At 47.6% G+C, this 14108-nt stretch overlaps 1 protein-coding gene across 2 annotated transcripts in view; it reads right to left on the bottom strand.

Annotated features, from left to right (window-relative positions):
* B3GLCT (beta 3-glucosyltransferase) overlaps window positions 1–12805 on the bottom strand; it is a 116861-nt gene extending 104056 nt beyond the window's left edge. The window contains exon 1 of one of the 2 annotated variants that reach the window (XR_006603540.1): window positions 12475–12680. Coding sequence is in view for 1 of the 2 variants with exons in the window: in XM_045069531.1 (XP_044925466.1) it covers window positions 12475–12547 (73 nt within the window). In the remaining variant the exon portion in view is untranslated. Of the gene's footprint in view, window positions 1–12474 lie in introns of both variants that reach the window. The other variant, XM_045069531.1, reaches the window with a different exon arrangement.
* Window positions 12806–14108: the final 1303 nt, after the last annotated feature.

Genomic DNA, 14108 nt, shown 5'->3' with positions numbered 1-14108 from the left:
AATAAATATTCATAAATCAATCAATTATTCAATCAATACAAGTCTTTACAATGGCACTGGGATCCCATCATTTATAGGCTGTCTGCTCCTTCCACAAGGTACAATCCACCAAGCAAATTGAAGAAATTTAGTGTGTCCTCCCAACAACAATTTATTCTCAGTAAGATCTGCTCCACTTTCTCATTTTACACACACACACACACACACACACACACACAAGAAGGCAACCACAAAGCCCAAATCATTCATTAAATTCTGAGAGGAAAGATTTAACCCCAAACAGCATTTTAAATTCCGCTTCTGGGTATTTGATTCTTTGGTTTTGTCATATTTGATTTACCTCCAAACTAGCAGGCACACTTTTTAAAACCCTCAAGAAGACACCAAAAATAGAATTACTAATGAGCATTAGTAGGGAAGTCACAACACGTTAATATCACTCAGCACCACAGAATTCCACAAAACAGAACATTCAAACAACTTGCAGGATATGACAACTGTGGTCAATCTAAGACACGACTCGGAGTCCAAAATCTGTCTCTGCTGACTCCATCAATTCTTAATTCCAAACACACACCGTTAAAGCTTTCTGGGCTAAAATTCCCTCTTTTGTCAAGATTTAAAAAAAAAAAAAAACCTTCTCAGTTTAACACGTTCAGTGACTCATCATCTAATAACCAGGATTTAGTCTTCCCTCACTTTTTTGGCAGGCCAGATGGCTATGTAAAAGGAAGAGTATGTCAATACAAAAGCCCTTTCAAAGGCAGACTCAATACTAAAGAAAACAGGTCTGCAAGTTACTAACATGTCACCTTTCATAAGTAAGCAGCTAATGTCATTTCATAATGTTTCACATAGGAATCACATGGAGGGAAGACATTCCTAATAAATCAAGTGAATTCCACAAACCCTTCTTGTCATAATCGAAACAACACACCTCTATTCAGACAAAGCTTAACTGAAGCAAGAGTAAACTAGATTTTAGTTTCCTCCAAAACCACAAAGGCCTAGATTTAAAATACCCTTTAAAACACACACACAGAGAGAGAAAGAAAACTGTCATTTGTCCCTATCACACTCTGCTGTGAAATTAAGAACTCCTTTCCCCCATGATAGAAATAAAATGTATGATGTTTAAAGCAGTAACAAAGAGGTGCCTGGTTGGCTCAGTCAGTACAGTGTGTGACTCTTGATCTTGGAGTCATGAGTTCAAGTCCCACGTTGGGCATAAACCTTACTAAATAAATAAACAAATAAAGCAATAAGGGAAGAAATGCATCAGTTACTTTCAGGTATAAGAGCAAATCACATGGCAAGATAATCCTCATTAAACATAAAAATATACTAGTTGGTTTTTCCTTTGTGTTTCCGTAATCTAAATAAAACAAATCACCAAGGAACCAAATGCATTTTGAAGGCACAGAATATGCTATACCACTAATAAACCCAATCTTAAAATAATGAACCCTTAACAAAATTCCTACCCACAAGATCCTGGCTTTCACAGTTGGTGCAAATGAAGGAGAAACGGTAAAATTAGAGGACGAAGTAAGAAAAATCAGCAAGTGAGGTAAGAAATTACCTGTCACACAGTGGCCCAGGGTGGAGGGAAGAAGGAAGGAGAAAAGGGTCCCCCAACTCTGCCAAAGGGAGTGGCCACCTGGGGCTGGATATTTATTGTTTGGCTTCATATTAATTTCCAAATTCAGTGGGGAAAAAATATTCTTGAAAGCTTGGCCTTAATGTGCAGTTGGAGAACTATTCCAAGGTAAATCATGCTCTTATATGCCAAACTGCTGTTTAAAAGTAATTTTCCCTTTTCTATTTTCAACATGAATTCCTGTGAATTGCTACAGGGAACTATATTTAAAGTGCAAATCAGGATGGGCAATAGAAATAAGACCTTTCCGAGATAACTTTAAATAATTCAAGCCAACTAATGTGTTAGCACACCTATTCTAAGAGATAAATCAAGATTTTACAACTAACCTGGGACTAAGATTTATAGGCCAGCCTAAACCCTAGAGTGCCAGAAAACTGGAGAGGAATTAATTGCAACACATTTAAGCAACCCTAATCAGCCATCTTTTCTTGTTCCTGGGAGTGAGCAAGGGACCCCAGGGGCCCCCACAGGAAAGATGATTGTCCCTCCTAGTTCCTCGTGCTGTTTTGCTCCTCTTTCCTGGTTTGTCCTCCCAGACTATCCCAGGAACATCTATCATAGAAACCAGATTAAACACACACACACAGAAAAAAAACAGAAACCATTGAGAAGCTCAATAACTCCACTCAGAGGGGTGCTGCCAGGATTAAGTGAGATAAGACACAGCATTTAGCGTGGAGCTCTGTGTGTTCATAGCTCAACTGATGCTGCCATAAGCCACCCGTGGGGCAATGGTTTGCTGTGGGTCTAGGCGGTGTCTAGGTGGTCGTGGGCCCTACCCTGGAGCTTGGAGGGAGGCAGGGAATGGAACCGTGTGTCCCTAGCTCTGGATCCAGGACAAAGCTAGCAGCTGAGCCCCCGGCACCTCTCAGGGTCTCACACAGGCTCTGCCCCACTTTCTCTTCTGACACACTGTGGGAGGGAGCCTGTGGGGCTTCCCTTTCTTTCCTGTGACCTACTTACGAGAAACGTTTCACCCAGCACAGCTCCTCCCCAAGTGGCTCCAGCTCCCTGGAGCTTTCCAGGTTGAATTCCAAGTCCTCCAGAGGAGGCCTTCAACTCCAGGATGTGCAGCCCACAGCTGACTGACTTAGTTCCAATTACCTGCTTTGAAGATCATCCAGGCAGGCAGAGCGACCAGAAACGCATGCACCCCCACGCAGCGACAGAGGGCAGAGCCTGCCTTCCCTTCCGCCTCCTCAGATCTACTGTCCCTGGGGCTGTGCACACATGGGGTAGCTGCTCCAGCCGCCCGCCCTGAGGCATCCCTGTCCAAAGTGGAGATGGAGGGCCCCTGGCACTCCACATGGGCAGAGCACAGAACCAGCCCTGGCATGTGGCCCATGGTCAAATGGTTTCTCAGGTGTTATGTTTCTAGAACAGGGCCTGACACATGCTATGTGCTTTAGGCCGTAGCAGTTACTGTCATTAGTATTCGTTTACATTTTCATTTGTGCAGGAGAAAACCAGAGTGGCTATATGCACCAGCATCACCCGTTCTGCTGGGGAACATGAGTAAGCAGCTGCCCGAGGAGCTGATGTGAGACACAAGTCCCTCAGTCAACAACCAAGTGCACAAGCATCCACTGTGCTGGCTGTCACTCTAATGGGAGTCCCTGAGGGAGCACCTGGGGTGGAGACAGAGGCCGTCTCACCCAAGGCAAGGCAGCAGAGGGAAGGGAGGCTCCCAGAGATCAAAGCACTGCTCGGACTAAACTCAACATGGTGCTTGAGCAAGCAAATTCCAAGCAGCAGAGACTTCAAGTTACAAGAGCAAGGACGCCTGGAAACAGGTTTCTGTGTCAAAGTTTGAATAGTTTAGTGTACCCAGAGCGCGGACACCTGAGGGGAGGAACTAGAGCTGCATGCCTGTGGGGAGGGAAGACAATGTGACGTGGACACCTGTGGGGACGGAATGTCTGGGACATGGACACCTGTCGGGGAGGAGAGAGACTGAGGCTAGAGATGGAACTGGAGACAGCAGGGCCATGTCATGAAAGGGCTCAGTGTTAGGGGGTCTGCTTTTATTGTAAAGGCCATGAAAAGCTTCTATCAAAGCAAGCACCATGTTGAAACGTGTCTTTGACAGGTTTCCAGAGTAGTGTTGGGTGGGGCTGTGGGGGGACAAAACAAAAGGCACAAACATGCCAGCTAGGAAGCTAATGGAGCCAGGTAATGGGAGAGAAGGGACAGAATTCGGATGAGGCAGTGCCTGAGCGTGGTGAGTGGTGAGCAAAAGCGGTGTGTTGGAGATATTTAAGCAGCAGAATCTGCAGTCCAGGAGTCCAGTGCTACCAGGAGACGGGGCAGGGAAGGGAGAGTCCATAGGGGTTGGTGAGAGGAAAGGAGCGTAGGTGAGTCCGGGATGCAGAGGGAGCAGCTGAGCACACTGAGGTGCCATTCACAAGCCCGAGAATAAAGCCAGGGGGAGCAAATGCATGGAAAAACTCGGTCTGCTTCCCAACATCCTGAGGTGCTGAGGCCATTCAAGGGAACATATCCAGCAGCAGGGAAGGGCTCTCCAGGTAGAGAGAAGCTAGGGAGAAGGCAATTGTTGAAGGAGTTTATAAGGTGTTCTTCCAAGGCATTCTCTCTGTAAAGCTTCAAAGTGCAACGGAAAGAGGTGTGGCCCAGGAGAGCTGGCCTCCACGGCCTGCTCCACGAGGAGGACCAGCACAGCACGCTGGTCGGATGCACAGAATCTAGACTCCCACCTTGTGGCTTCAAATCCAAGCTCTGCCACTTAGTAGCTCAGCAACACTGGGCCAGTGACTTTGGCTCTCAGAGCCTCTGCCTCCATCCCTGTAAAAGGGGGGAAACTAAACAAGAATGAGCTACGTTGGTGCATATACAGGAGCAGGACAGTACCTGGCCTATGAAAGGAATGATTGGAACCTTTTGCTCAGGTGCCAAAGAGCAAACTCAGGAAAAGAGATGCTGCCCTGGGGAGGAAGCTGGACAACATTAAGGTCAGGGAACCGCTGTGCCCCACTCCGTGGGTTCCACACCACTTACAAGGTGACCAGCCGGCTGAGAGAAGGAATAGAGATTGGGGAGGGGGGAGCTGGCCTCCCCTCAAGTGTGGCAGTGAGCACACTGACATGACGGTCTTCTTTTGAGCCGCTCACTACCTACCCCTGCTTGGTCTTACTCCATCTCAAATACTTTTTCGGTTTTACCAAAGAAGTCAATGGGCAAGGGAGTTTGGAATATAGATTTTTCTTCCCTTGGCAACAGAGTTGGCCAGGACCAATACAGTCTCTGTGCCAGAGGGTAAACCTACTTATAGAAAGGACAGTAAATAGAAAGAAAATAGAAAGAAATGGGAAATAACTGCATATTTTAGAAAGACAAAGATCATTTGCTTCTTTGATTCCTATATCATTTAAACAAATAATAGGAAAGCTCATATGCCAAGGGAAACAGAGTTTCGGGGGAGAGATTCAAAACACCACCCTCACAAGCAGGTTTCCTAAGTTGAGTCATAGGTAAGGGGCAGAAGAAACCCCCGTTGCACAGCCCACTCCAGAACAAACTCACCACCAAAAAAATCAGCGCTTCATATAATCCCTTTGCATTGTACGAGCAGCACTGAACAGTTAACTATCAAGTGAACTTATACAGTCTCTGCTTAAATTGGGGGTATCTTATTTCTACAATATAAAAAGTCATTTTAGAAGACCCTCCCCACCCCATCAGCACCACTGAATCCACAGTAGCCACAGGCTGAGATGTTCTAATGCTGTTAGGAACTTGTCAACTGTCCAAACACCTTTGCTCAAACAACCCACTCTTCAGTTTCTGAGACTCATGGTCCTCCTCCTACAGCCCCTCCAGCAGCATTTGAAAACCTGCCTGTTTCCAAAGGATGCTGGAACCAGAGAAAGACTGCTTTGTTTGAATTCTGGAGTTTCTGGTTCCTTTCCCGAGGTGATGAAATATCTGAGCAAGACAAATCAAGCCTCAAGTCCACGCTTTGCTGTCTCAGAAACAGCTCCTTATTTCATTTTAAAAACAAAGCAGCCAGCAATCATCTTTACATTCTACAGATATGCAAGAAAATCCGCTAGCAAGAGTCCCAGTTTCTACCTGGGCCTTAGGCAGGGTTCCTGCACCTGCGAGCACATATGACCCACCTGGGGCCTGCTACAAATGCAAATCTAGAGGCCTCATCTCAGATTTTTTTTGTAAGAAAAATATGAAGCTGGGAACCCATAATATACCTTTTAACAAGGGGCCCCATAACAAAGGAAACTCTTCAAGACACTGAGGGGATTCTCCTGTGTGCTGAAGTCTGACACACTGGGGTGCAGAGCTAAACAGACTCTCTTTGGGATGATCTTTCCAAAAGGCCTTGGCCATTTACCTTCCTTTACTTCATTCACCTCATAAACGAAGAACAAGCTCCAGTATATCCACCCTCAAGGATCCGGAAAAGATAAATTCAGCACGATATGGAAAGAGCCTTCGGCTTCCTACAGCTTTCTTTCAGCAAACAATGATGTAAACTAAAGCATATCACCTTTTCAGACCATAAAATATTCTTTCAGTAGTGAAAATAAGTTCCCTAGGTGAAGATGGCATTGTTACAACGGAGATACATTCTAATCTTATTTGAGGATACCTTTTCTCATTTTTTGGTATAAGCCTACAGCTTTACATCACACAGATAAAGATGATTTTCTGTCCCAGCTTCTACCAAATCTTGGATACCCATACATTTTGAATGAAAGTTTAAATGGATTTATTTTGCCAATTAAGACTCTCTCCTCTTTAAAAAAAGAAAAAAAAAATCTACTCAAATTGCCCTCCAAATCTCTCTGCAATCTCTCCTCTGAGCTCCAGACCCACAGATCCAACTGCCCACATGACACCCACCTGAACATCTCACGTTCCCCAAACTCAATTTGTCCAAAGTGAACTCCTCATCTTCACCTCCCTCTAAAATTAAAAGTAAATTTTAGAAAAATGTCTGGATACTTAATGCCACAGGATGGTTAAAAGAAACTCTATATTATTTAACTACAATAAAAAAAAAAGTTAAAATCTGGTCCTTCTCCATTAGTGCCTGTATCAGTAAACAGCTCTGGTAGCCACCCACAGCTTATGACAGAAACCTGACTCATCTTTGACCCCCTCCTTCCTCTCAGCCCACTGCTCCCATCAGCTGCCTTCATCATCTCTCACGTAGTTGATTCCGGCAGCCTCCTCGCTGGTCCCACAAGTCCTCACCAGTCACCTCTAATCTCGGTTCCCCGGGACAACATCAGCGAGTTCCTTACAACGGGAGGTTAAACCATGTCACTCTCCCACTGCAGCCCCTCAGCTACTTCCCACTGCTCTAAGAACAAAGCCCAAAATCCTCACCTTCCTCCGTAAGACCTGCATTGCCTGACCCCCACTGAACTTCCCAGCCCCTCTCTGAATCTCTCCAGTCCTGTCCTATCTCGGTTGTGTTCCTCCAGCACCAAGCTCTTTCCCCTCCTGGGCATGTCCCCTTCTTCCACTTAACTGCCCTTCAGGTCTGAGTTCTGATGTCTCCTCCTCCAAGAAGTCTTCCTTGACTCCCTACTCCAAGGTTTCTTAACCCGGCACCCAGCACTATCAACAATAGATCAGATCACAGATTCTTTGGAGAGTGAGATTGTCCCGCACATGGTAGGATGTCCCTCAGAGCCCCAGCTCTGGATGCCAGTAGCACTCCCTGCCACAAACAAAAAGTCCCTAGCCATTGACAAATTCTCCATGGGGGGCAAGAACGCCCCCTATTGAGAACCACTACTCCAGACTCCAGGCTAAAGCCCTCCATTTCCCTGCCTGGCATTCTCCCAGCACCCGGACTCCCCTGCCAGGGCACTGAGCACAGGGCGATTTGTTTTGTTTAGTGTTTAATGTCACCTTCCCCTTGGAGACTGCCTGCTCCACCAGGGGAAAGCCAGATTCGATCTGTCGTCTTCCTGCAATATCCCCAGTGCGTGATACATGTAGATACTCAACAGTCAGAATAAATGAAAAAAATTCCAAGTACAGTTCTTTCTTTTAATACTATTTTTGAACTGTTAACATTTTCTAGGAGTGCAAATCAGCGCCTACACTGAATTGGGTTCCTCTAGGGAGTGGCTTAGTGAATAAAGCTTTGAAACACGGAATTAAGGGAGACTCTCCATCAATAATAGATCTGATGAACCCCCAACACTCGCTAAACTTTCCTTTGTGTTGGAAAAGATAGAATTAACACTCCTATATACTATTCTTTACCAAGAATCTGGCAACGCCAAAGATGGATTGTCCATAATGCTACAAGAGGCAACACATAATAACATTTGCGAATCGCCCATAATCCCTTTGTGCCTAGAAACACCCTGATTTATGTTTCTAATGAAAAGCAAAAAACAAAATAAAAAAACCTGCCTCTTAGTGGTCCAAATGAAGTCAGTATTAGGACTTACTCAACTACTAGGCCCACAATGCTTGCCTCAGAACAAGCTCACAAAAGGGTCAGGATAGTTCCTCCCTCCCCCACGCCCACCACCCACCATCCCACCTGAAACAGATGCTCTTTTCCCCCTCTCCTTACCTGCCCCCTGATAAACAGCTTGACTGTTGGCTACAGACAAACTCCTTTGAATCAAATCCATAACCAAGAAAACCATGTCTACTTGGAAACCCCAGACTACCTGGACAAGAACTCATCCAGACAGGTAAACTCTCTATCAGTCATAGCTGCTTAAGAAATAAAAGGAGGGTTTAAAAATCGCAAATTAAAACACACACACACACACACACACACACACAATAACCTGGGATCAGGTCTGACTCTTGGTGTCCTAAAAAGTCTAACTCACTGCAGTAAAAAGAATCTGAGCGAGAACTGGACCAGAATAAAAAAAAAAAAATCAAGCCTAATTTTGGTGGATGCTAACAAATTCAATCCTGACACATACAGAGTAGAAACAGGGATAAGAAAGATAAAAGTTAGGGGCACCTGGGTGGCTCAGTGGGTTAAAGCCTCTGCCTTTGGCTCAGGTCATGATCCCAGGGTCCTGGGATCGAGCCCAGCCGCATTGGGCTCTCTGCTCAGTGGGGAGCTATTTCCTCTCTGCCTGCCTCTCTGCCTACCTGTGATCTCTGTCGGTCAAATAAATAAATAAAATCTATATTTTAAAAAAGCTGTATTTATCAGAAATTCCTATTTCAGGAATTAAAAAAAAGAAAGAAAGAAAGATAAAAGTTAGCATCTTATTATTTTACCATTGGTTCAAATGAGCTTCTTCACAGATGTATCAGTTAGGATTAGGTTGGCTGCTACACGTAACAGAAAACTCAACTGAGGCTTAAACAAGACTGAGGTTTATTTTTAATCTCCTGCAATACAAGTCTGGAAAAAGGGACCCAAGGCTGGCGTGGTGCTCCACATCCTTCAGGCACCCAGGCAGGCACTTTCTGCACTTTCTGCACTTTCTGCACTTTCTGCCCCACGATCCTTACTACTGGCTTCTGTCTTCAAGGTCACCTCATGGTCACAAGATGACCACCATGGCTCCATCCATCAGATTTACACAATGGGAAGGAAGATGAAACAAAGACAAGCAAACAAACAAAGAATAACAAAAAGCATGCATCCCAACTGGGTCAGCTACCTTTAACCAGCTTCACAAAGAGACCCACCCAAAAATCACTACAGGTAATTCAGTGGCTGTCCCTGCTTGCAAGGGCCACTGAGAAACTTCTTTTCCCTGGACACACCGCTGCTGCCACTACCACCATGAGATTCCTCCATCCTTCCCCTCGCTCCCTGTATTATTAGTCAGCTAGGGCGGCCTTAACAACAACCGTAGACAAATGGAAATTTATTCCTCACAACTCTGGAAACTAGAAGTCCAAGATTAAGGTGCCAACAGGGTTGGTTTCTGCTAAGACCTCTCTCGTTAGCTCGCAAGTAGAAAAGTCTTCTCACTGTGTCTTCCAATGGCCTTTTCTCTGTTTGAGTGCATCCCTGGTGTCTCTTCCCCCTCAGAGAAGGACAAGGACACAGTCCCACTGGACTAGGGCCCCACCCTTATGACCTCATTCACCCTGCATTATCTCCTTCGAGGTCCTATCTCCAAATACAGTCACCCAACATTTCTGATTATCTTTTTTTTTTTTTTAAGATTTTATTTATTTGTTTGACAGAGAGAGACACAGTGAGAGAAGGAACACAAGCAAGGGGAGTGAGAGGAGGAAAAGCAGGCTTCCCACCAAGCAGGGGCCCAGTGCAGAGCCTGCTCTCAGGACCCCGGGATCATGACCTGAGCAGAAGGCAGATGGTTAAGCACTGAGCCACCCAGGTGCCCTCATTCCTGATTATCTAAGAGGTTTTTTAGTCAGGAAAGGAAGGAACTACTGAGGAAGGGTAACTGAGTAGCAGATAGCAGTCTCTGCCACAACAGACTCATTACATTAAAACTGTAAGAAATGGCAAAGTTCTGGTATTTTATCTAGTCTATGTCTCCTGTTTTATATGAGAAAACTGAGCTCAGACCCACTAGGAGCTGACGTAGAGGTGTGAATAAATCTGATTCTAGAACTGGCACTGGACTCTAGAACTGAAGTTGCAGTGAATTTGGTCTGTATAATCATATGGGTTTAAAATAAATTTTCTATATTGACTTTTCTCTAACAACTCGAGAGAATATGCTATAGTTTGTGGGAAAACTAAACTATATATATACCCAGGCCAAACTAACGAGGGAATATTTAGAGTATTTTTAAGCAATCAGGATTGTTCACAATCTCCGTTTTAGCAAGATCCAAGAGCCCTGGTTTAGAGATCTATAGATTGGGTACCACATCTTTCTGCATCTGGGTGCTCCCCCAACACCATCAAAGCAGAGCTCAATAAACCAAGCTCATGATTTACTTCAGACCTCGAAGAATACAGCTTCTTGTCTGTGCCAACCCATGAAAGCCAGTTCACAAAGCCAAATGTCTCACAAGGACCTTTTAATAAGTTTTAGGTCTTATTTATTGTGCTTATCTGACAACTTCACAATGTTAATAGACATCTCTAAAAATGTGTTGACATTTTGCTTCATTCTGACTGTCCTTTAATGTGTTATCAAGTTTGGACAGTACAGATATTCCCTTAAGTGCAGTAAAAAATAGACACACAGCAATACAAATGTATTTCAGCCCCTACATTGAATATATTATGTACAAATATTATATCCCCAGTACACCATTATAAAGTGCAGTGCTATAAATAGAATGCCAATTTCAGCTACCACCCACCCTGTTTGGTTAGGTGCAAAACTTCCAGGCAGCAAGCCAACTGATGTAGCCAAGAGTCACCTAGTCAAATTCCCACCCCTCCAACCTCCCTTTCTCCCTGGGCTGCCCCCCTCTCGGCCATGCATTCTTTCTTCCACTAAAGCCGATCTCCACGTTCAGTTGCTCCCCACCGTCAATTATAGCTCTCTGTGCCCAAGGTGTCCCAACATTTTTAATTACATTGTTGCTTACTTAATCATGCATGTGAACAATTAATTAACAATTAATCTCCCTCGATTTTCCCACACTTACTGAGCACCTATAGAAAAGCGAAGAGTACGCAAATAACGTCCTCATTCGGAGAGTTTAAATCCAAATAAAAACGAGCTGTACAGGTTCCAGTGGGCTACCAAAAAGCAATGTGCAATAACGCTACGTCTCTTCCTAAATTGCACTATTCTGCCATTTCTAAAAATCTGAAATTACTGCCTTTTAACAGACTGCAAACACAAAATCCGGGTTAGAGGACAATAACCCCGAGAACACTGAAAAGGGAGTCATTTTCCCCCAACCTTTCAAATTTGAACAAAGCTCACCATATATGTCAATCAGGACGATTTTTTTTTTTTTAACTTTGCCACATCATTTTACGATAAAGGGGAGAAAACGCTCCTGTGAGGAGAACAGGAGAAAAAAGGAAAGGGGCATTAGGGCAGCAGCAACCCCGACAAGCACTGCTCCCAGAAGTGTTCTCTAATTTTCCCCCTTAAAGACCCAAGACTGGGGAATGTCCCCACCGCCCCTGCCACGCCACCACCGCACCCACTGAAGGCCCAGCCGGGCACCCCGACCCTCCCTTCCTAACCTAGGAATGATTAGAAGGGCTGGTGCCAAGTTGGCTTGTCAGCCCTGGAGACCCGGGCACGGCCGGAAGACCCCCGCAGAGAGCCCCTGCAGGGCGCGCGGATCTGGGTCGGGGGGCGGGGAGGGCCGTCCCTAGCCCCCGGCTGCCCCGCGCGGAGGTGCAGGGCGAGAGGGCCGCCCCGGCCGGGCGAGAGGGCCGCCGGGCCCGCCCGCCTCCAGTCGGTGGCGCCCGCGCGGGGCGTGTGGGGCTTGCGGGGCAGGCGGGACGCGGGCGGAAGGCAAGGGGGCGGGACCGCGGCCGCCGCTTCCCCGCTCTCAAAGTTTCTTGCAGTTGCACATTTACTCAGCGCTTCCTGTGGGGGTGAGCGCCTCGCCCTCCCGGCTCGGCCGGCCGCCAGCTCCTGGCGGAAGGAGGCGGGCAGACGCGAGCGGGGCCGGGGCGGCGGCGGGACCCGCCGAGCCGAAAGGGGCCGGGCGCGCTGCGCCCCGGGGTCCGGGAGAGCCGGGTCCCCACCCGGACGCCGCGAGAGGGCGCTGCCGCCGGCGCGGCGGGGACGGGACGGCGGGACACGGGCGCCCGCGGGGCAGGGCTGGGCCGCCCGGCACCCCCTTCGGCGCGCGGACGCGGGACGCGGGCGGCAGCGCCCGAGAAGCCCACGCCTCTCCCGTGCGCGCCCGGGCCGCCCGCTACTTACCCAGTGAGCAGGTGAGGAGCGAGAGCAGTGCCGGGAGCGCGAGGCGGCGGCCGCGGCGAGCGGGCGGCAGCATCCCGGCGGCGGGAGCTGCGCGCCCTAGCGGGGCGCGGGGACGGGAGACGCGCGGGGAGCCGAGCTGCGCGGCTGCCGCTGTCGCCCGTGCCGCCGCGGCTGACCCTTCTCCGCCGGCTCCCCTCCTCCCTCCTCGGGCTCCGCCGCGCCGGCTCCGGCCGCGCCCTCTGGCGGCCGACTTCGGGAGCGTCCTCGTGCCAGTTCCAGCGCCCGCCTGGCTCGCAGCGGTGCCTTGGGGTCCCGCCGCCGGGCGAGGGTAGGGATGACTGCACCTTCACTAGGACAGCGACCCTCTTCCAGGCTTGTGGCCCCCCGCTCCCTGCGGTCATTATTCTCCACTCCTGTTTTTCCTTCTCCCTTACCTAGGCCCATCTTCTACCTTCCTGTCCTCCCACCTTACTCCTTCACCTCCCTTTCCCGGCTCTCCTGGAGTCGATCAGTGGGTCCCCTCCTTAGTCCCAAAGAAAGGGGGGTGGGGGCGGGGAAGGGAGGAGACAGGAAGCCGAGTCGCTTTTCCTCCCTCCTAATGTACCATCTGCTATTTAAAAAGAAATCAATAATTCAACCCTTAATATTGTTGGCACCCGTGTTCTACGTTGATGAAGGTGTTTTTAATCAGCTCAACTAATTTACTTAATATCCTCTTTTTTTAATGGGATTTGGCCAATAGCTTAAGCCTGGAATTTGGCTTTCAATAGAAGTTAGCGTAAATGTAATTTCGTATAAATGTGATTTTAAGCGTTCACCATAATGGAAGAGGGGGGTTGTGTTTTATTCAAAACGTCCCATAAAAATTAATTAAATTGGAATACAGAGAAGTCGAGTGACCTCATGTGGAGAGTCCCTTTTGTCCCCATGGGACTGCCCAGGGGCTCCCTCCCCAGCCAGATGTGGTAGCCCTGGCAGAGGTCTGGCTCCACTATGTTATGTGGTGGGCAGAAGGGAAAAGCAGTACCTTCTAATGGTTCTTCAGTGCTTCCTGCCTCCGCCAAAGCCTTGACTCATGTCTCTCTCTTAGAAGGTAAATGGGACCAAGTGCCCATCACTTACCTGAGATTAGACCATGACCTTGTGAAGGTTGTGTCCTTGTTCTCATTCATACTTCATGTTTTCTGGGTGCCTACTCTGTGCCTGGGATTGTGCTAAGCACGTACCAACACCAGTGTCTTCCACGTGGATGTGCAATGTTCACTGACTTGCTAAATGTGAAATGAAGGCCAGTGTCAGGTGGTAGGAATACAAGTAAGATGTTGGGCTAATAGCAAAGCAGGTGCTGAATAAATGTTTATTGTCTTGGGCGCCTGGGTGGCTCAGTGGGTTAAGCCGCTGTCTTTGGCTCAGGTCATGATCTCAGGGCCCACCTGCATCTGGCTCTCTGCTCAGCAGGGAGCCTGCTTCCTCCTCTCTCTCTCTCTCTCTGCCTGCCTCTCTGCCTGCCTCTCTGCCTACTTGTGATCTCTGTCAAATAAATAAATAAAATCTTTTTTTAAAAATGTTTATTGTCTTGAGCCTTATAAATGAGAAGACCAGGGGCACCTCAGTGGCTCAGTCATTAAGTGTCT

The sequence above is a fragment of the Mustela putorius genome, unplaced genomic scaffold (assembly GCF_011764305.1).
Source record: "Mustela putorius furo isolate JIRA1106 unplaced genomic scaffold, ASM1176430v1.1 tig00003942_pilon_pilon_pilon, whole genome shotgun sequence".
Lineage (NCBI taxonomy): Eukaryota > Metazoa > Chordata > Mammalia > Carnivora > Mustelidae > Mustela > Mustela putorius.
The sequence above is the reverse complement of the archived record's forward strand: the minus strand, read 5'-3'. Positions and strand labels throughout refer to the sequence as shown.